The sequence below is a fragment of the Bombus flavifrons genome, chromosome 8 (assembly GCF_040668555.2).
Source record: "Bombus flavifrons isolate JBK064 chromosome 8, iyBomFlav1_principal, whole genome shotgun sequence".
NCBI lineage: Eukaryota > Metazoa > Arthropoda > Insecta > Hymenoptera > Apidae > Bombus > Bombus flavifrons.
This window is the reverse complement of record NC_138449.1, coordinates 15,538,453-15,560,470: the sequence shown is the minus strand read 5'-3', so window position 1 is coordinate 15,560,470 and position 22,018 is coordinate 15,538,453. Positions and strand designations below refer to the sequence as shown.

Below are 22,018 nucleotides of genomic sequence, written 5' to 3'. Positions count from 1 at the left end.
ACAATATGCGATGTTATCTATTTTTATTATTAGTACAGTGTTATTCATAGAAAATGTTTTTAATTTTTAATGCAATATATGAGAACATTACACAAACATCTTAATGACGCAAAATTATATATACAAATATATATTTTATAAAATAATTTTATAAATACAATCTATTTATAAAATTAATATGTATCATAAATAATTTATTTATAAAATTATTAGTCTATTTATAAAACTCGACGTATAAAATTACTTGAGTACAAGTGTTAATCTGTACATTTAAAGATATATAAACTAATTTTAAGACATACACTTGTAAAAACATAACTTGTATGTTTATACATTAATTACTTACTGCTACAATTAATTATTGTAATAATTGCTGTAACTATTTACCCACAAAAAGTATAGATTTTCAAAATCTAATTGTTTCATTTGTTACGCATTTAATATGGCTAACCAGGGAGAGAGAGATATAGTTACATTAATAAGATATCCTAAAGTGGGAAAATATAAAATATTTTCAGTATTATAATTAAAGAACTTAAGCACTGTACATAAAGTATTTGTTGAAATTCTTTGATTCTGTAAATTGGAAAAAAACAAATATTATCCTGTGGTATCCTAGTAATAAAAATTTTGCAATACTTTTTGAAAGGCAATAAAATTGTATGGTCATTATCTATTTTACTTACATTAAAGCAAATTTGTTTCATTCTAATTTGGTTATGACTTCATGCATTTATTAAGCTTACAACTATCTAGCATTACTTGATGGTGCTGTTGCTTGTGTTGGTGATGCAGTATCCTTGCAAACTTTAGCAGTCATTTCAGCCAATGGTTCTAATTCTTTTGTATTTATTAATTCAAATTCTGTTACAAAATAGTAAAAGTGTTTATAACATGTATTTACATGTGCTTCCTAAAATAGAAATATTTTAAATTACATTTTAATATGATAACATTTATTGAGCATGTATAAGAAACTTACTGCTCCTATTGCTACGATACGATCAAAATGATGTATATAGACATGGACAAAAACTCTGAACAAACGTGTCAAAATTTTCCTACAGAGTGGTACAAATGTTTTTGGAAATGGTACATCTAAAAAGAAATTTTTGCATATATAAGTTATCAAATTACCAAATATTAAAATTTTTTAAAACTTTATACCTGTTGATACAGGAAAAATGGTTTCATTATTAATTTGTGCTTCAATCCAATCCATAAGAAGGCTAACATATTGTGGTGCTGGCAGTGCAGTAGGTTTTTTATATTTTTCACCATCTGCCCATAAGTATTCAAAACGAGCTCCGCCACTCATCGTTGGACAAGACGCAGAATCACAATATTCAGATACCGTACCATATATCAGATTTATTCTATTAAAAAAGTCTACCACTGAAATTATATTATTATTTATAAAGATTATGACCTTTTAAGCCTTTTTGTTATATAATAGATAGTAAGATTAATAGAAAATTTCAAATACCATGAACTGCAATCCAATCGTTCAGATCTTCTCCTGGTGGTAATTTCACAACAGATCTCAAATTAATTCCTGAATTCAATGAAGCTTGTGCTTGTTTATGCAAAGAATATCGTAATGTGCCATGAGCAAATTTTTTTTTTGGCCTAAATGTCTGAAATGTCAAATAATTAAAAATCCATTATTAAACAAATTTATTTTTAAATACCTATACAATGAATAAAGCGAAAGATATGAATTGAAATTTAATTCACAAGACTCTATGTAAAAAACTTTATAGTTTTAATAACTTTACGTAGTTTAAATAGAATGCATTTAAGTATAAAAATTGATCGGTAATATCAGGTTAGAATTTTTGTTATATTTTAAAAGAATGTAACATAAACAGAAATTTACATTCACCTTCCCTTTTTGAAAAAATTCCATAAAACCACTTAACGCAGTCATTATGGTTAAATATACAGAAAACCTGCACCTCTTTCGCGAGTAGCGAGGTAACCGGTAGTACAAAGTATTCACTCTGTCTTCTTACATGTGCTAGGAAATCCTTGTATCGTATGTATGTATAAATCTTCACTACATTTTATTATTTTCAATTTATTTACAAACATTATAATGAAGATAAAATGCTGAAATATTTATCATATATGTAATATTATTTCCTTATAAATAAATTTTAAAATTAGTGCTCGAGTCAAATATACAATAAAATGAACAAATGCAAGTGATTTATGATATATGATGATACCTTTAAATATCTTATTCATTGACCAAGTAGTTTATGTAAAATTCACATTAATTTTAAGATATCTTGAATATGTATGATTAAGATTTTATGAAAATGATATTATTTCAAGAAAAAATTATATCTAAAGATAGAAGGATTTATATATATCTAGAGTTAAATAATAATGTACAAAATCAAGTGGATTTAAAGAAATTAAGTAATTGCAAATTAAAAATGTAAAACATCGATATTTAGAAGAGAAAAAAAGTCATAATAAATATCTCTTATATTCATATACATAAATTTATCTGACTTTTTTTTACTTACATATATAATTTTCTATAACTCATATAAAACATAAAATACTAAATAAATATAATAAAAATGTGAGTGAAAGATATATATTAATATAACAATGATAAATATGTAAATATGATTATTGATCTAAATTTAAAAAAATTGCTGTAACTTTTATACAGAAATGCTTTTATTACATAAACTAGCAGTTTGATGCACTAAAGTAAAGAAGTAAATATTTTGCCCTGGGCATCATTGCCATTCATGTTTTTCCTGAAATAAAATAATTGTTACATGACAATATACATATAGTATATATATCTTATATAATATATATATGTCGGGTTTACATTGGAATTAGGATTAGGGGCGTGAAACGAATCTTCGTTTGGATTACACATTGTCGATAAGCAATAGAGAAGACATTGACTAGTGCAGGTACGATTATTATAGAATTGGACAAGTAACCGTGGTAATTAGATACTCGAGAAACTAATGACAATGATCCTAGGTTCAATAACGAACCCGCGGTCGCCGGGATGATGGATGAACGTGCTCACAAAATCTAAGTCAGACTCTTTGTTAAAACGTGGAATATCCACCGAGCGTACAAACGCTAAGTAAGTCGCTAATATGATCTCGCGAGAGAATGACTTTTCGTCGTGATGATGCTGCAGAGGAAAACTATGATGGGGTGTGTCTAAGGACACGAGATCATCGGATTCGTCGAGGATAGTCTTCGTTCAGAAAGTAAGGGACATTGACGTTGCTGCTAATTGGTCAATCTCCATATCGGTGGTTAGAAAAAGATGCTAGCCGCCCTCCAGGGAAAGTTGTTAGTGGGAGACGTCGTTCGTTGAAAAATAGGTCTCCTCTATCTTCTCGTAGTTGGGACAAAGACTGTTTGTTTAAAGGACTTTAGTTAGCTAAATCTTAAGATTTATAACGGACCCTCAGGCTAGCTGAACATGTACTGCGGAGACGCATCGACATCTGGCAATCATCTTACTCGAAGAATAGGGTATGCGTGTGGCGAGCCACAGGACAGAAACCGTTGGAATGTTTACTGTCGCGTGCCGCCACAAATATTTCTTTTAAGGAAAGCTATAGAATTACTCCATACCTTTGTTAGACAAAGCGTCCATCCCGTGACCGCGGCTACGCTCGGCGACTGGCTGTCGCCTCGAGCCCAAGCTCATTATCACAAATCTCGAACAAATACAATCGGATCGAAAGACGACAATTGTTTAATTACGCCTATGATAGAATCTAGATTACGGTGTTAAGGGATTTTCCCGACGTTCCAAAGGGAAGGTACTAATAATTATTCAATTTTTCATGTAATATATAGTTCTTATTAAAATATTGTATACTTTTTTATATAATTGCATCTTTATGTAATCGGTACGTACAGGTAACCACTAGTTCTTTGTTGTATATTTAGCAATTAATTATTTTATTTATAAATGTACATCTTGTCTTAACTTTGATTAAGAAGCTGTTATACAACAAAAGAAGTGACCTATTGTTTACGGATAATAATTATAATTCCGTAATAATCAATAGTTAAACAGATGGAATGATCCCTTTATGCTATTACAGTATTTTGTAATTAGGTTTTATTGAAATAAAAGCTGTATATTTCTATCGTATTTCATTACTAATCATCAATATTAGTAACATTATCATAACATACAATTTTACAAAGCATTTTTTTACATTGGAAGTTTACATGCAAGATGTACTTTTTGTGTCCAGCACATGTTACCTAGAAAATTCATAAAACAAATAATATATTGATGCCATTAAATGCATCACAGTCTTTAGAATTCAAAATCTGTTTTAGTTTCATAAATATAAAAATTATATTAATATTTTGTTTGTCCTTAATCAAATATTTTAAATCTAAAGACATGCATGTAACAGTAACATTTACTATAAAGTGCATTACTACATACATGAAACTATTACAGTTGTTTTTCTTACAAACACTTTTTACTTTACAAGTTCGTTTACGAAAAAAGAAAAAATTTATAATAATATCGTACTATGGAGGTAGAAACATAATCTAAAGATGAAAATATAATAGCTTTCTAAATTAGTACCCAGTAAAAAGGTTGTATTTATAATTACATACATTAATCATATTTGTTTGTGCGGTTATTACAGCTGTTTAGAGCCTTCCGCTTTTTTTTCAGGTGGTGGAACACCGGGAGTCAACGGAGGATTTCTGACTGGGTCAGAATTGGAATTACTCTTAAAAACTGCAGCTGACTTCTCTCTTTCTTTTTCAGATGAGTGTGCAGCAAAACTTTTATTTGATTCTTCAACAGTTTCTTCTAATTCTTCTTTGCCGAAACTCTTCTCAGTCGTCACTGGTGTAGCAGGAACTGGTGATTTAGGTGGAACATATTTTGTTTGAGTACAATTTCCATCTTTAAGTTTACTTGCATCTTTTTGTACCGCTTTCTCGGTCTGCCCTTTCTCTTCCAAGATTTCTTCTTTATCAATCAATTCAAGCAATTCATCTACTTGCTTTTTACTTAACTTAATATCTTCTTTACCAATTAATTCCACCACCTTAAAATTACGATATGCAATTAGTATAAATTTTCGTTATTCAATTATTTAATCTATATTATATATTATACCTTTAAGACGTCTTCAATTTTTATAGATCCGTCCCTATCGTCATCAATTTTTGCTAGAATTTCGGCTATGCGTTGTAATCGGTGCTGATCAGGTACATTTTGAATCTTTTTAATTACTGAAATTAATTCATCTATCTTAACTAACTCTTCAGCAGTTTTTGAAGCAGTAATTTCCTCTTCGCCAACAGTATTCTTTTGTAATTCTTTCATTTGTTTTTCAGATTCAAGTTGTGTCAAGACTGCATCCATCTTATTAATCATCTTATTCACTTTCTTAAACAAACGTGTAGCACCTTTGGATACCTTAATATTTTCTATATCTTCTTGGCCTTTAGCAGCTGCTTTTATTTCATAAAGTTCTTTGATATCTTCTTGGTACTCTGCCATTTCTTCCTTCAACTCTTTCAATTCTTCTTTTTCAACAGACATTTTCTTATCCTTTATAAAATTGAATACACAGTTATCTTTCAAAAATAGTAATAAAAACTACTAATCTAATACTACCATAAAAAATAATTTTCACATACCTTCCCCAGAGAATCTAAAGCCTGTTCTATTACTTTTACATCTGAATTTGTAATCTCGTCGGTTTTATGGTTTCGGACAACAGTTTGCGGTTCTTTCTCTTGCCGCTCCTCTTCGATTTTACGTTCCTCCATTTTAATAATTTCAATATTCGTTTTATGGTCCATCTTACCCTCTTTCTCTCCTATTACACCTTGGGTACGTGTAACAACAGTATCAGGAAGGGCAGAAATGGTAGCCTTCAATTTGTCTGACATAGGTATCGTTTCGGGGACCATTAGCGCGCGCGAAAGAAGCAGTAACGAAGGTGGAACTTTTTTATTTAGACTTAAGTCTAACCATTGAGACAATTGTTCCTTTAACTTGCTATCTGGTAATCCGTACGCTCGCATTCCGCGGGCCCTACACGCTTGTTGTAACTCAGTTCTAGTAAGTGAGTCTATACCTTCTTTTTCAATTAGCTGTAAAGGTAAGTATTAATTATTATCATATTAACATTAATTAATATTTTCGAAAAAGCTTATTATGTGCATATACATAATAATTACTTTATCATCTGCAGTGAGACTTCTAAGTCTCATTCTAAGTAAAAATCGTAAAAAGTTTGATGTTCCAAGAGTTTGTACATCTAGTACTCTACATAATGCAACTAATTGTGGTCGAGTAAGAGAATCTAATGTAATCTCGTCTTCGAAAAGTTTGCTGAATTGCATAATTTCTTCGTTACTGGCTACAGCACCAGACGACCGTACTTTATAAAAAAATTCGGCAAATTCTTTGGCTTTTATCGATTTATAACCAGGTGACTGCACTGCCATATCGTCCAATGTCTGTTGCAGAAACTTCGCCACTTCAATTTTCATCTAAAATTCAGAAAATTATATACATATGCAACTTATTAAGAGGAGAATTGTTACTAAATATTATAGAGATGATACCTTCAATGCTTGTTTTAGTTTATCCTCTTTCTCTGTTGCTGTTTGGAAAGTAGATGGTAATAAACCAGGGAAAAATTTAACAACAATTGGAAGTAAAAATTCCATGAAGGGTACAATAATAAAAACAGAGAAAGGAATAAGTCTGAAGACATCCCCTGTTGTTTTTATAAGCTAAAAATAATTAAGTTAAATAAATCATTAAAATAATTGAATGAATATAACTTATAACTATCATTTATAGTTATACACAATTCGTAACTTACAAGTCTATGTTCTCTTCTACTGAGTTCATTACCCTTCAAAATTCTCCATATCAGCTTTGCTGAAATTTTCATATCAAGACCTAACAACCTAAATCCATGATAATAATGTATAATTTCTCCTTTGACTTTTTGCCATATAGTTAGCTTCTCTACTTTTTCCACTGATTTTGAACCACTCTGAACAATAGATTCTTGTACTTTATTTTTTATTTCTTTTTGTTCCTTGATATTTTTTACAGTGTCTTCCACTTTGGAAGATGAATCTTGACCATGCCAAGTTGGTGTAATATAAAATGAACGAGACTGTACATATGACAAGTTATTACTATTGCAGTTCTCTGTTATCGTTGAATGCAATAATAATCTATTATTCCTGGTATCTCTTCTATCCATATAAATAAATGCTAAGTTACCATTTATTTGATTGGTATTATACCACAGTTTAAAGCAGTAATATTCTGTAATAAATATACTTTATAAAGCATTTAGATGTAAGATGAAGCAAAGCACGAGTATAATTCGAGATATTTTAATATTCATCAGTTTCAATAACATATATGTTATAATAATATCGATGTAATATCTATTTCACAACATAACCTACAATCGGAATAATTAGATAGATCATTAACAAAATGTCAATGTAAAGTGGAAAATTTATGTTAATTTGTCATCGATATTAATAGCTTTAACTACAAATTCGCCTGTTACATAAACATAGCGTGTACAATCTAGAATATATGTATTAAAAAATGTTACAATTATTACTCAATTTATTATCGAATAAAAATAATTGTACATACGGCGAATTGCTGTTCTGTGGCCAGATACCATCCTTTTTGTATGAATTAAAGAATTCATCTTGCACTACAATATTTTGTTTGTAATTTTTTTAATTATTTCGAAGCCGTTTTTAACTGCAATGTAGTAAAATACCTCACCATCATACATTTTCCAACTTGAACATAGTGATGAGAGAACAAAGATCAGCTAGTTGTTGAACTAGTATATCACTATTTTTAGTGTAATAATTAATATCTCCGTTAATACCGATCTAGGATTACTTCTTTCAATATATTTTCTTTTTAGAAGTATATTTGCAATGAAATATGCATCATTTCTCCAGAAAAATAGTTTTTGTTTATTTATAGTGTATTCTTAACCATTTAAGAACATACAGGTAGCATTTCTAATGCAAATTAGTTACACGAATGAAAACACATGAACTTCTCTTTATAAAATATGTATTATTGAATGATTTAATAAATACATAAACTATAATTAATTTAATATTATTTTACTTTTAAATGTATAATATATTTTATTTTTTATGTACATATATCTTCCTTAAATTTTCTCTTTATCTTATTATCAATTTAATATCAGAGAGCGAAATATTAAATTCTCATCGAAAGTATTTAAATGGGTTTGATGAATCTGTACTTTTATCTGGATCTGTTCATTACGACCTCCCTAGATTACACGTGTCATCTCTACTGCTATGTGTCATTATGTACCATTGATAACATGACAATAATATGTATAAAATATATATTTATTTACAATGAATCATAATAAATAAAACCTCAAAAATGAAGTACGGAATGAAGTCAGATAATTAGATTATGAATGTTTATGAAAATTTATATTTTTCTGAATATGATTAACGAAACAGAACCTAACTAAAGAAATCACATGTTTATCATCGATAGAAGATTCATTTCTGAACAGACCACGGAATCTTGTGCAAGAACTGTGCGATTGCCAGCACCTGGAAGGGGGAGGGGCAGTGAAGCTTTTAGTAGCCGCCATGTTTTTCTCTGAGTGGGGTGTGTAGAAGAGGCCGGGGTGAAAATCATCTCTCGAGGCATGCAGGTACGTCAAAATTTCCAAATTTTTGTTGATCATGATCGAACTAGCTACCATGCTTGTCACGAATTGACAGTGCGTTGTGTATGAAGGCAGGTTTGTTGTTATTTTGTAACGTCATGCAGTTGCTCATTCTCTTGACGAGAGAACTATGACTCAGACAAAACGCATAGCGCAATCTGCAAGGTTATTCGCATTGCTCGAACAAATACCTTTGCCAACAATTCGTAGACAGTCAAGCTGCAGCATTGTGCACACGAATTTACGGTTTGTTTTCGTGTATCAGTACGAGAGACACCTATCAAGTGGACGAGGCTGGTTGATAATACGTGGAAAACTCGAAAATTTTATCCTATCATGCTCGAATTCCTGTACCCGCGTAACCCAATGATAAACGTTTTTGACAACATTGATAAAAGTGTCGATTCGTCCTGGTAGATTCTGTAGCTTGTTTTTATTTGCGTACGCACTATGATAGCTCATCTCCTGACCACGATGTGGAACATGTATTTTAGCTCCACGATCCGTGCAACGTGATTTAATAGTCTCTAATACATGAACGTACGATTCTAACTGCGTCTTAGATTACTAACTGTATTTTACATAAAAAATTTCCAATACTCTAAAATTTAAATGAACGTGTTACAAAACGTGACATTTAAAAATTTAGAGTAGAAATATATGTTTGACTTTGTGTTATAGTAAAATAAACAAAATTTCATATTAAATGTTTTGTGTCTATTCTGGAGTAAATATTGTTCCCACTTAAGGTTAAGAAATCAGTTTGCTTTAGACATTTAATATATTTTGTATTATATTATATCTATGAAATAAAGAGAATAAATCTTTTAGCAATACTTTGATATTTTATACGGGAACTAACCTTAGTCACCAATTTCTGTTCTATTGTGTTTAAATATCTATGACTCATTTTACTTTTTATTTTTTTTGTAATATGTGATATGTATCGTTCGGTAATGCTTGTTATTACAAGAAACTAAATTAGCCAAATTAGTCTAAGTTAGTAAAAGTGAGATTTATTATTGACGGAACTTTGTTTCAATAAACATTGTTTTATTTTTGTATTACTTTATATGTTTATAGGATGGTATATGAGCTATTAATGTATTGACACTAACACTTATTTAGATTATACGAAAGTGAAAGTTTTACACAATTACCAGTTAGTGTTGTTTATGTAAGAAATGTGATAACAATATTTTATAGTTCAGTTATGAAGTCTTTTATAAATTTAAGTTTGCTATATATGTATAACATGGAGTTTTCAAAACATGTATTGTAAAATGAATATATTTATATTATATATTTTCTATCGTATAAATAAATGAGAATAATGAAAAAGAAATAACATGTATTTCTTTATTTGCATGAAATGTTATTTGCATTCAGAATGTCTAAAGTGATAATGTGGGAATTATAAAATTTCAGTGTCAAAATGGGGAGGAGACTATATTTGTTATCCTTCACTAAGACCTGCCAGCCTCATTTCCACAAGATATCCACCACCTGTGCACAAGAACTAAATAATTTTTAATATCCACGTAACTGAAATCTCAGGAAGTACCACCATTGATTGTGGGCAACGAAACTAAAAGAGAGAAATTACAAGTAACAAGAAACAAAAGAACATTTATTAATCTAGTAAATGTCAAGGTGGTGGATTCAGTAAAATTGAAACATTAAAGGACAATAATATAATACTGTAACTCTATTGTAAATAGGTAATTTGATTTGTTACTAGCTTTTTCATTAATCTTCATCACACCAACATTTAGTGTACAACTGTTAAAATTGATTTGCTTTTCAAGGAGAGAAGATGATCACCCTGGAGGTAGTGAAGTCTGTGAAAGTTCCTGGGTCTAGGAGGAGCTTTATTAAAAGGAAATGAGGAATCCAGCACTGCACCTAGTTGGGATAGCGACGTCCCCTGGAGGAGGTGAAGTGTTTGGTACCAGGGCCGAGGAGGAGTTGCGCCAGTGGCTTGAGGCACGCTTGGACGCACTGGGAATCGACCCCGTTGCGTACTCGCGATTTGTACTCAGCCTACTGCGCTGCCCCGACTCGGCCCTAAGCCCTCCAGAAGAAGCAGTTGGTACAGGTAGAAACGGAGGACGTCGCATTCGGGCCCGACCTAAAGCAAAACTGCCCACGCGAGGAGACACAGAACAAAGACGTGCTGTTGTGCAATGTTTAACAAGTGCTGCTGATAATGTGCGTAATTGTAATTGTTATTATCATTTCATACTTTAAATATCTGTTTACATGTATCAACAATATATTTTATTCTATAGAAGTGTGGGGTGGAAACGCTGGTCGACGAATTATGTATGAAACTTCGAGACCTAGAAGGAAGTGGTTCAGATGAAAAAGAAGAAGATTTCAAGAAGTCTGATGGTGAAAACAAAACAAATCTAGAGTCGCTTACACCTCGCGACAGAGCTCTCAGATATTACGCGGCATTTCCTGCTTTGCAACCTACGACCTTGAAGAAATTTTCTCAGAGGAAAGATAAGAATTTTGGAAATAATAACAACAACAATAATAACAAAATTAACGGAGTCAACTACAATAACAATAAGAACGCTAGTAAATCTCGCAATAAGAAAACTAAAATGTCCATTGTAAGTATCCGAGATTAAGTCAAGTATCGTAATATATTATCAAGAAGAATCATTGACTAGTTGATCTACTTGTTATAGAGTATTGATTCACGCAGAGCAGAAGAAAAGCAAAGTTTTGGATTTGCTAAATCAATGGAACGCGAGAGGGAAAAAGAGCTAGAATTGGAATTGGATAAACTTCGATTGGCACAGTTACAAGCAAAATTTGACGAGAGCTTGGAAGCACTTTGGGATTCAGGACCAGGCAATGCACAGGACACGGCTTCGATTTGGGCAGCACCTACGCTTTCTATTCCTTCAGGACCCCTTTGGCCGACAGACACTACCGAGACAATCTTTACTGTATCCACCTCAGATAATGGCTATGCTACTGACACGCCGTATCAGGAATCTATCGTTGACGACTCGCCGCTCATTCCATGGGACATCGATTTAATCAGCATTGAAGATTATGCGGATGAATGTAGTAACAAGAATAAATTAAGTGAGTATCTTAGGTACATATAATTTACCAGTGTCACGACATAGTAATACTGACTTAAGTATATCTAACGGATAGGAGATCGTTGTGACATGTAAGTAAATAACAGAGTACATCAAGTTAGACGTAGAATATCTGTGTCGTACTGCAATGTATGTTTTATTCTCATTTTTTGTTTCATATACGTGCAAAAGTTAGTTGCTAACTTTGTCATCTAAATCAATGGTAAATGAATATTTAATATATACCATTCCAGAGAGCAATGTTAACTGGTCTGACTCAGCTATGGATGGATCATGGTGCTGGAAAGGGCTAGGTAGTAACTTAGCTACCTTGGGCCACAGTCCTCAGACAGGTAGCTGCTTCTTTCCAGTCGCACCGCGTAAAACTCCCATTGGAACACGCAAAGAATCTCGTTCAAATCTGAAGGTAAACAGCCTTCCAGAACCGGACGAGGATTTGCTCACTTCCGCGCGGACACACTTTCGTCCAATAAAGGATGATGGTCAGTGGGCCGATGGGACAACATTTCCTGTGAACAATACTTTAGAGCGGGTCGCGTATCGCAGATCTGAGTCAGGAAATTTGTTATATCTTCCTGGTGGAGAGAGTCCTTACATGGAGTATCGAGAGAATGACTCACCGCTTCCTCCAGTATCTTCGAATTTAACGTTGAAATTCAGGGTGCGTCAATGTGACAAGTGCGTTCAAACCGAGCCCATTCGATCTCCGGTCAAACGCAGAATTCTCTCCGAACAGGATCATTTTCATTATACTCCGATCGGAATGGAAGATACTATTATTCGCGAAGAAGAGAAAATCGAGAAAGATTGCTATACATTGGGTCAGTTGGATTGGGTACGGTCTAATGTACCTCTGCACAATGATAGGAAAAGGTAATAAAGTGTACATAAAAAGGAAATCATACTACGTGCCGAAGGCTTTGGTTTTTTCTTTTTTTTTCCGTTTTGATTTATTGCGCTCCATTGTACTATTCGTCAACCGTCATCGTGTTGGAAAGTACGAATGAAAAAACGTTATGTAGCCGTTATTCCGTACTAGTATAACAAAATATACACAAATTAATAAGACCTCTCTCATTTGTTCGAATGTGTACGATGTGTACAGATATACAATAAAACCAAAGATTATTGGCTGAACAGTCAAATTGAAAACTGTTATACGTTACGTATTATGTTACTCGAGCTACGGACGTTGAAATACTTTTTTTTTTTGTTATATTTGTTGTTATGTAACCTGAAATTGGAAGATGTGTATATGTATATGTATTTATATACGCGTAATTAATCACGTGATATGTAGTACATGTCACGAAATAGAGGAACATTTAATTGAGCAAACACCTCTTGAGAGATTGGTCTCGATGCATTACTACATCGATCGGGTTTTTATTTGAAGCGCGCGATTTGGCGTAACGTAGAATGTATATGGTCCGATTACTTAGTCGAATTTACTGCAGTTACAATTAACGTTACATATTTAATATGTTTTTTCCGATAGAAGGCACAGTAGCAGTTTCGGATGCCAGCCTCTGACGACTTTGCGTCCGTTGACCTTATGAACTGGATAGATATGAGCTGCTACAAATGCTTTGTGACTGGAGAGTTTGAGGTGTAGCTATACTTTTTTTCTCAAGACGAAGACGCAAATTGTTAACAAAGAAAAGAGAAAAAGTAAGAATATGACATTGGGGGGCCTCTTGGCATGTGGAATTTGTTATGCATGTATCCAAGATGGTGCCGTTAAATGAAAAAAAATGTATCCCCCGTTGTCGTTGAACAAAGAGTTAAAAGAAATAAATAAATAATGGTCGCAACGCGAGCAAAGCGAGACGAGAGGAATATTAAACGTTCATTTAGATAATTATTATTAATCCTTTGATAAACAAAATGCAGAAAGAGAAACGGGACGAAATAGAGAAAGAAAAAAAAGGTGTATATGTTTACGCAGCGTTTAACGATGAGAGCGCATGCGATGAAAAAGGAGAGAAGTATGGAGAACGTAGTCAATGAGATTTCGTTTGTAGCTTGTTGATAATTTTATGTGAACTTTTTCGAGGAGAAAGAAACGAAAACGAAAAAAAAAGATATATATATAATTAGTGCGCTGATTTTTCTAGGAATTGTAGCGTGCAGTTTTCCTTTTTTTGTTTCTCATCTGATGTGCAGGCGTTCACTGTGTGTTTGCATTTGATGCATTGCAGGAAAGAGAGAAAAAAATGAAAATAAAATGTAACTAAGAAAAAAAATGCCAAAAAAAAGAATGGAATTAATTTAAAGAAAAGAATAAAGAAAGAGAAGAGCAAGCCAAAAGAGTAATATTCGAGGACGGAGTACTTATAAGTATAAATAAAAAGGATAAAAAAGAAGTGCCGCACGATATTAAACCGAGAACCATCGAAGTACTATTCTATTTTCTTGTTGTTTTTTTCGTAACTATTAATGGATTATCTTAATTATATCCCCCTAATTATAATTTAACTTCCTAGATGATTAATACCCTGTCTCCCAATTCCATCATCCACCAGATCCCATGTTTTAAAGAAACCCAGAGTATCCAATGCTTTTCCAATGCTCCCTCAGAGAGAATATCGGAAAATATTATTGAAAGCGTACGTGTGAGGAAAAACAAAAAATATATATGTATATAAAAAAAAAAAAAGAACCGTATAACTTGAAAACAAAATACTACGCCTACCTCGGCGGAAAAGCGGATAAGCGGACGAAAACGTGAGAGCAACGTTATTAGAAAAAAAAAAAAAAAGAATGCCTTTTAGAGCGAAAGGAAAAGGGTGAGTAAAACGTTATTTAAAAAAAAAAGAAAAAAAAAATGGTGATATGTTAAGACGTCGCGAGGAAGGTTAGTTAAAATGACAAGCAATGTACGTGAATTGTGATGCGAAGAAAGTGAACGGATTATGAGGGAAAAGAAACGAAAGAATATCCGAATATGTATTCTCTGCGCGAAGTAATGTACGCAAAGGGAGTAACCAAATAAAGGCATTGCAAACGCTGAAGCTCTGTGTCATTTATAATTCTGATCCAGACTTTCTTCTGTAATAAAAAAAATTGTTAATTTTTTAGGTATTTCTGTACATCGTCTTTTTATATTTTTATTGAACACTAACCAACGGTAAATATTAACATTGAAGTGATATATCTGTAATACACGATGATCGATTCATGAATATCTTTTTTCTTCTTTATCGCAGACACATTCAAAATCTTGGTCTGAGTTGGCTAGTCTGAAAACCGTGCGTAGGCGCCGGCTGTAAGTTGAATCTAAGTGGTTTTACTTGTGTGACTTTCCCTTTGGTTGTGCTGTTTAGATTAATCTTCGTGATCTTCGTACGGTGTCGATAGTACCAGTATTCAAAGGCCAAAGTGAAACAAGCAAAAATAATACCTAGAAATATAACAACGAATACTCCTCCGATATTTTGGATGCTTATACCGTCACTTTGACTATTTTCTGCGTCGCAGTCTTTTCTGTCAGGGTTCTTCTTCCACCATGTGTCCTTTAGTTTCTCCAATTTCCTCTTGTTTAGTAGTATCAAAATTCTACATCAGAAGGAAATTAGGCAATGACATTAAATTACTCGGTAATTAATTTGTTATTTAAGGTAGACAAAAGATGCATACGCATTGTTAAACTGATCCTTCAATGGCGATCCCTGTTGAACGGCAATGGCGTAAGGCTTCCTCGAAAAATCTTCGCCTACTTGGACCAGGTCACAGTTCGTCATGGTAAGATACTTAATGGTCGTCGAATCTTCTATATAAGCGAACTCGTTATTCGAATCAAGACGCCGAACTCGTCGTAGCGCTTCTTCGGTGGAAGCTGGAAATCCAGCCTCTTCCATGGCTTGCAACATTTTCGTGTATTTGTCACTGACAGGGTAATCCCACACTGCCAAGTTTGCCCTCTCTACATCTGACAAACTATCATTAAGACTCATTTCCTTCCAGATGCTAAAATGTACAAGATCAATGCTCTTCATACCTTGATCTTCAAAGTATTCGACTTACAACCTTGAAAGTAATCCTAATCTCTTCCATTACTTACTCATAGAATTTCCATTCAATGGCAGCCATTCTCTTGAAGTAAATATAAGCTGAAGAATTTATCACCGGCGCATATTGAATCTTATACTGTTTGCTGAGATCCTCCAACGTTTCGATTGGAATTTCTAGCCTGGACACTGTCAGAAAAGCAGCTAAATTCGCCGTGTACGATGCGATGATTATAAATCCGAATAACCACCAAGTAGCAGCGACCAGTCGTCCAGAAAGATTTTTTGGAGCCTCTCCGCCACCCTGTGGTGTCAAGGAAGTCATACAAAACCAGAAACACTCCCTTAAATTGAATTCTCTTTTCTCGTCGTCGTTCTTGTACTTTTCTCGATTGTTCTGATAGCTGTATGGAGACCAACGGTCGAAGATCCACAACAAGACGCTGGTAAAGAGGTAAGCGGCTAGGATACAGAACCAGACCTCGTTCTCCAATACCGTGAGGAATTTGAATAGCGAGCTGGTTGTTTTCGTTTTCAACATCATGATGGACAGACCGACCAGATCGTAGTAAGGCACCGTGAAATCGACCACCCTCTCCCTTTCCGCTGTGACCCAGACTGATCCTAGAGCGATATCAGCCCGTTTGTCGATCAGCTCTTTCATCATTCCGTTCCAACTCCCATTCGGATTTAAACTTCCATATCGTCTGTCCTCCGTTTCTCGTATTTCGTACTGAAAGCCTACCGTGTCTTTAATCTCGTCCAGCAAATCGATGCAGAAACCGTAATACGTGCCGTTTTCTTCGTTGTACATTACAAATGGCGGATGAATTATGGTGACTACACGGTAGCTCTTCACCGCTGTGGTATTCATCACTTCGTTATTCGTTATCTTTAGAGAAAATGCAATTAAATTCGAATTGAGTCGATTAAAGAGATAAATGTAAAAATTGAATTATTAAGAGACCGAATTCTTTTGCAGGACTGGGATGGTTCTGTAAAGATATTGCGTTTCCTCTGATAATAAGACTTCGATGAATGCAGTTATATTTTTATTAGGGTAAGTAACGATGATATCTCGAAACGAATGGATAAGTACCTACTCGATGCATGACTCGCGAGTGTCAAGTTGCAATTACGTAGTTGAAGGGTTTCGCGTTACATGTTGGATAAACAAATACAGTTGCATGAACTATTTCCATTAGCGTGCACCGTTATCAGCAATAACGGTAAATAAATATAACGAGTCAGGGGCATGACTATCGCGATAGCTAGCCGAATGGAGGTCACGACTAAGAAATTAAATTTCCACTTTATAATTCATCAACTTAAAATACAAACATTTAATTATAAGGATATTTTAGCACTCCTAATTTGAAGAAATTTAACGAAGCATTCATCTCTGTTTAATTCGATCCATTTCATTTAATCGTAACGTAATCTGTAGTGATTAATTCTGCACGATATTACACTAGAGACGTGACGTTCGATTATCGAACAGATTCCTATCGTCGCGTGACTCAAACACACCATAATTTTTTCTTGCTGATCAATAGACTGACCTAATCTTGCTTAGAAATATCACGTGCACACTTTATCAGTTCGTCTGATTAATTTCACGCGTGATGAACTTTCTACGCTCTCCTCTGGATGTTGAACGAACATACACTTTGATACTTGAAACTCGTAGAGAAATTGAAGTTAAATACGAATGCTTAAAATAACAAGGAAGAAAAGTAAACGCAAAGAAAGGAAGATATTGAGAAAAGAAATCGATATTCTGTATACACAAGCTTACCTGCAATGGTGCGGAGATGCTCGCGTTCCATGATCCACTATCGATAGTGTTTGAAACAATCCCATCTTTTATGTCCACTAAATGAATGGACATCTCGAACTTGGCCCGGTGTTCTCCATTCTTCGATCCCCATTTAATTCCAGCATAAGTCGGTGTCATGTTATTATAAGTTTCCTTTAACCTATTAAAAAAGTTCACCTTTCTTTCTGGGGTATTAGTTTTATCATATTCGTCGCATGTGATATGCTTAGGTTCTACTGGCCATTCTCCGTCATCCAAGGCCGATTTCATTGCCCGAACGCCTAATTGTATTAAATCATAATAAAATGCGGAAGAAATAACCGGTTTTGACAAAGATGACTCTATTGGGCTTTTCTTGTTAAATTCTGGCTTCATGAAGAGGATGTTCATATTTCTACACTCGCATCTCGGCCAAACGTCAAGTTCCGGAGTCAATAAAAACCAACCGTACTTTTTGCCAGTGAAGTTTAAAGCTTCTGCCGCTTCCAGAGCTATATCGATGGTATTTTCATCACCAAGAATGAAATAGTTCACTATATCCAAATCTCGTAAACGAGGTAACTGTGTTCTCATTTCCATTACTTGCTGAGAAGCTTCGTTGATCACGTGTCTTGTTGGCACGTTCAACAACAGACTTTTATATTTATGATCCATGACGAAATTATGATCGTACAGAATCGCAGCGTTTGTTATGTTCAACTGAATACACAATTGTCTGATTACTTCTGGTATTAAATCTGTCGGAGGCATCACTTGAATCAAATAGGATTCCTGGTCTGTGTTTAAGTTCCTCCAGTATAAAAGATCTCCTTCTTGACCGTATTGAGCGGATAACGTGGGGATTCCCAAAGCAGCTGTAAATGAGTTAGATATCTTGGCCCCTAAACCGGCTGTCGTCGTGTCTATAACTAGATCTGGAACTCCGGTTCCTCCTTTTTTTACAGCCGAATCCCAAGGTTTGCAGATACGATCGAGAGTATCGTTGACGTCAGATTCATTCACTTGAACGATCCAAACCTTGCCCAAATAATTCGGGTATTTTTCTTTGATTGTCTCTAACGCCGCTATTATGCTACTGTTTGCTACTTTGTTGGCTTCATCGTTAATAAGATCTAGGGAGAAAGACGGTGTAAAGAAAAGATTAAAGTTAAAATCGTTGGAATTTAATGGATCTGAACAGTTAACTTTAAAAATTTAGAGATTCGAAAATTGAGAGATTCAAAATTTAATTACTCACAAAGATTAACAGCTCTTGTTTCTGTAGATCCTCGATTGCCCACGACGTTTCTCTGCGCGTAAACCGCAGATTCACCGCAAAATCCGAGGAATCCACACATGACGATCGTAAATCCCACGAGCCTCATTTCGAGAATACACAAAAACTAACTCTAATAATAATCAATTTTTAAGGCCGTCTTTTACAAAACCTCCATGATTCGTCTTTCCTCTTTTACATTATTCTCCAATTTCTTTGAAAGTTATTCGTAATGATTATTGGGTATAAGAAAAAATACAGCGTTAAAATTGCAGTTAATTTTCTTACAATAAGTAACTGGCCGATAATCAGGTTGGTTTCGATCGTGTACGTGATGTGTCTCGAGATGGGGATATCGCGTGCGGAAATCGGTCAAGCAACTGAGGGTAGTTTCGAAACCCATAGCCAGACTTTCTCTCCGTTTCATTTGTGTTTGCCCATTGGTTGCCGCGGGGATGACCCAATCAATTCTTCCTATCAACGCAACTTGTCTTTTCGTTCTCTGCCGTTAGTTTTTCGACAAAATTTTCGATCGTCGTTCGTCTTACATTGCTGCGAAAGGAGTAGTAGACGCGTACGATGTTGAGTTACTGCGAAGAATTTGCATGTCGTACATCGCGTGCCATCAGCCCCCGGTCGGTCGTTAGTTTTATCTCGTCGTGTATATATGCACACACGTATTGTTGAAACTTTCAGTTTAATGTGATATCGATATTTTCGTGACTAACGATCGTGACCACTTGATAGAACCGGTCTGTATTCGCTGCTCGTTTCTTACTTTTGTCCGTTTGTCTCTTGGCATGGCTGCAGCTTTATGTCTGCAAGATAGGATCGATCTAATTTTGATCCATCTATCTTTCCGTTCTATAATTCCGTAAAAATGTTACGTTCTATCGTGATCACATTCAGTTACATATTTCTTGATGAAACACTGTTTTCGATTATGAAATAAAAGGTATTTTATAAGGTACTAAAGAAAGGATAGTCCAGAAAGTGATATATCTATAGTATTTTAGAAACAAAGTAGAATGGAATTTCTGACACACCTAGATGTTCCCTGGTAATATACTCCATCGAATTCTTTCTATTAATATCAAAATTTTCATAGCTTTTAGGTAGACAGTCAAATGTTAGTAACTCTGAAAGAAAACAATAAGCAAGCATAGGAAAAAATGAAAGTTTTAAACTTTAGTAGTAACAACAGCGCCTTATAATTGCCGCGCCTGATCAACCGCTGACTTGTCCTACTTACATGCGACTGCTGGTGCGCTTCTCCAAAATAATCAACAAGCTAAATAAGGGTCGATAAAGTAGCAGGTATGAACATGTATCTGAAACCATCTTTATCTACAGTTGCAATTGTTACATTCAATTTACAGCGTACACTTGGGTACTTACAATGGTAACGTAAATGATAATGTTCGTTCCAAGGATTAGCTTTAAGTGTCCGTTTTCGGGCTGAAGCTGAGGTTTCTCTTTTCATACCGTTGCTAAGACGTTTTTGAACGTCAAAATCCTGTTGCTAAAACGTTATTAATCTTTGTAGCCTAAGAGCTTGGCACTGTACGTACTCCGATTGCAGTTCCGTATGATGAACATCATAAAATTTGTGGTTAAGACAGGAGCCTCGATTTCGAGTAATTAATGCAGCCAATGATAAACTCGTGGATGAATATGTTCTTGGTAAGCTTTTACTTTAACGGGGAAACCCTAGCTACATATTTATACATGATGACAAAAAATTGTTTAACTAATATTCAAATTTGAGTTATAATTGTTTATTGGTGGTAACCATTTTCGTGACAACATTATGGCAGACCGAGCCGTTATTTTATGAATGAATGACTAAATGTTTGGAAAGTCGATGGCCGGCGATTCGAAATTCTCGGGTTTTACATAGTCATAACTTTTAAACCAGCGGATTTCACGCCTTTGACCTTGCGCGTCGAAAACTACAAGATTACAAAAAGAAGTCAATAATTTTTGGGACTCTAAAGTAAAATAAAACCAAGGAAAGGGTCATATAATAACTCTAAATACTAAATAAATAAATACTAAATAAATATGAGCTCTAGATACTCACACGTATACATATTGAAAACTGAAAACATGGGAAACCACGGACCAGGGTCATATTTTATATTGCGTCAGTTGAGTTGAAAAAGATCAACATGGAGGAAAGGTCTCGCTCTGCGCATGCGCAAAAAGTTGCGGTTTATTTTGAATATTTAAAAAATTACTAGATACTTTTTTATTCAGATTTCTTTATTAATGAAACAATAATAATAAACCCAGAAAATAAAAGTTTTAAAACGAAACGCTACATATTCTTAGATTAAGAATAATAAAAAATTATGAATTTAATAATAAACTCTAATACAGTAACATATTATTAAAGAAATATTAACAAAAAACTTCATGTAAAGAATTTATTATTATAGGAATATTAAAATATTTTCTTAATAATAAATGTCGTTATAAATGAGTGCTGCAATAAATGAAGTATCTATCAAAAATTAATAATTTTAATATCATTAACTGGATACTAAGAAGAATATAAACTTTTGTACGCAAAACTGGAATTGTATAAATGTTTTTCTGAAAGGAATATGTATTTTTCATTCGCAGAAGATATAATAATAATCATAATTATTGTATATCAGACTTTAAGTCTATTACAAGAAAGTTCTTTGGCACGAAACATTAATCTATTTAGTATACCTTTCCTTATAGTATATCGTATACCTTCGTGTAGTTATTCTAACCTTATACATACATAAGCGTAGATATAGTTTACGTAATAGTATATATATGTGTATATATGCGTGAACATAGCTATAATACTAATATACTATACTATAATATCGTACTATTTGATTGTACTTGTAATACTGTTCGAAGTTTATTTCTTATTGGTACTGTTTTGAGATATTCGAAAAAAATAGAAAATAAAAGTATGTAGATTTATAATAATGAACTAAAAACGCATCGAAATAAAAATTAATGATTTATAAATAAATAAATGTGCAAATAAA

At 33.6% G+C, this 22,018-nt stretch overlaps 4 protein-coding genes across 9 annotated transcripts; 1 reads left to right on the top strand and 3 right to left on the bottom strand.

Annotated features, from left to right (window-relative positions):
- Positions 1-13: 13 nt before the first annotated feature.
- On the bottom strand, positions 14-2,249 carry Mob3 (MOB kinase activator 3). 3 transcript variants are annotated; one of them, XR_011173770.1, is made up of 6 exons: positions 1,880-2,249; positions 1,487-1,637; positions 1,168-1,395; positions 983-1,098; positions 687-913; positions 14-576 (listed from the first exon to the last, which is right to left on the bottom strand). XR_011173770.1 is itself a non-coding variant. In XM_069118091.1 (5 exons), exons 1-5 carry the CDS (start codon positions 1,928-1,930, stop codon positions 749-751), a joined length of 711 nt encoding a protein of 236 aa, XP_068974192.1. In that variant the 5' UTR covers positions 1,931-2,249; the 3' UTR covers positions 14-748. The 3 variants fall into 3 exon arrangements, 2 of the variants coding, with proteins under 2 accessions (XP_068974192.1, XP_068974193.1); XM_069118091.1 differs by having other exon boundaries at positions 14-913; XM_069118092.1 differs by having other exon boundaries at positions 14-913; positions 1,886-2,242.
- A 1,897-nt stretch (positions 2,250-4,146) lies between these two features.
- Positions 4,147-7,935, bottom strand: Letm1 (Leucine zipper and EF-hand containing transmembrane protein 1). Its single transcript, XM_069118068.1, has 7 exons — positions 7,688-7,935; positions 6,885-7,342; positions 6,622-6,792; positions 6,232-6,546; positions 5,686-6,144; positions 5,159-5,596; positions 4,147-5,087 (listed from the first exon to the last, which is right to left on the bottom strand). The coding sequence occupies exons 1-7, from the start codon at positions 7,743-7,745 to the stop codon at positions 4,671-4,673; spliced, it is 2,316 nt and encodes a 771-aa protein (XP_068974169.1). The 5' UTR covers positions 7,746-7,935; the 3' UTR covers positions 4,147-4,670.
- A 666-nt stretch (positions 7,936-8,601) lies between these two features.
- Positions 8,602-14,913, top strand: LOC138182343 (uncharacterized). 4 transcript variants are annotated; one of them, XM_069118078.1, is made up of 7 exons: positions 8,602-8,759; positions 10,203-10,495; positions 10,583-10,985; positions 11,069-11,395; positions 11,474-11,879; positions 12,133-12,772; positions 13,398-14,913. In XM_069118078.1, the coding sequence occupies exons 3-7, from the start codon at positions 10,659-10,661 to the stop codon at positions 13,456-13,458; spliced, it is 1,761 nt and encodes a 586-aa protein (XP_068974179.1). In that variant the 5' UTR covers positions 8,602-8,759; positions 10,203-10,495; positions 10,583-10,658; the 3' UTR covers positions 13,459-14,913. The 4 variants fall into 4 exon arrangements, with proteins under 4 accessions (XP_068974179.1, XP_068974175.1, XP_068974178.1 ...); XM_069118074.1 differs by having other exon boundaries at positions 8,603-8,759; positions 11,066-11,395; XM_069118075.1 differs by lacking the exon at positions 8,602-8,759 and adding an exon at positions 9,932-9,951 and having other exon boundaries at positions 11,066-11,395.
- Positions 14,914-15,062: 149 nt separating this feature from the next.
- Ir25a (ionotropic receptor 25a) lies at positions 15,063-19,191 on the bottom strand. Its single transcript, XM_069118095.1, has 5 exons — positions 18,966-19,191; positions 17,708-18,840; positions 15,963-16,801; positions 15,539-15,868; positions 15,063-15,457 (listed from the first exon to the last, which is right to left on the bottom strand). The coding sequence occupies exons 1-5, from the start codon at positions 19,090-19,092 to the stop codon at positions 15,115-15,117; spliced, it is 2,772 nt and encodes a 923-aa protein (XP_068974196.1). The 5' UTR covers positions 19,093-19,191; the 3' UTR covers positions 15,063-15,114.
- Between the last annotated feature and the right edge of the window lie 2,827 nt (positions 19,192-22,018).

Coding starts and splice junctions, on each gene's coding strand:
- Mob3 (XM_069118091.1), bottom strand. CDS start 1,930: ATGACTGCGTTAAGTGGTTTTATGGAATTTTTTCAAAAAGGGAAGGTG. Junction 1,638..1,879: donor TTCAAAAAGGGAAGGTGAAT/GTAAATTTCTGT, acceptor TTGACATTTCAG/ACATTTAGGCCAAAAAAAAA. Junction 914..982: donor GTATCGTAGCAATAGGAGCA/GTAAGTTTCTTA, acceptor TTTCTATTTTAG/GAAGCACATGTAAATACATG.
- Letm1 (XM_069118068.1), bottom strand. CDS start 7,745: ATGAATTCTTTAATTCATACAAAAAGGATGGTATCTGGCCACAGAACA. Junction 6,793..6,884: donor GTAGAAGAGAACATAGACTT/GTAAGTTACGAA, acceptor AATTATTTTTAG/CTTATAAAAACAACAGGGGA. Junction 5,088..5,158: donor AAATTGAAGACGTCTTAAAG/GTATAATATATA, acceptor CGTAATTTTAAG/GTGGTGGAATTAATTGGTAA.
- LOC138182343 (XM_069118074.1), top strand. CDS start 10,659: ATGAGGAATCCAGCACTGCACCTAGTTGGGATAGCGACGTCCCCTGGA. Junction 11,396..11,473: donor AGAAAACTAAAATGTCCATT/GTAAGTATCCGA, acceptor TACTTGTTATAG/AGTATTGATTCACGCAGAGC. Junction 12,773..13,397: donor CTGCACAATGATAGGAAAAG/GTAATAAAGTGT, acceptor TTTTTCCGATAG/AAGGCACAGTAGCAGTTTCG.
- Ir25a (XM_069118095.1), bottom strand. CDS start 19,092: ATGAGGCTCGTGGGATTTACGATCGTCATGTGTGGATTCCTCGGATTT. Junction 18,841..18,965: donor AACAAGAGCTGTTAATCTTT/GTGAGTAATTAA, acceptor CTTTCTCCCTAG/ATCTTATTAACGATGAAGCC. Junction 15,458..15,538: donor AAGGATCAGTTTAACAATGC/GTATGCATCTTT, acceptor CTTCTGATGTAG/AATTTTGATACTACTAAACA.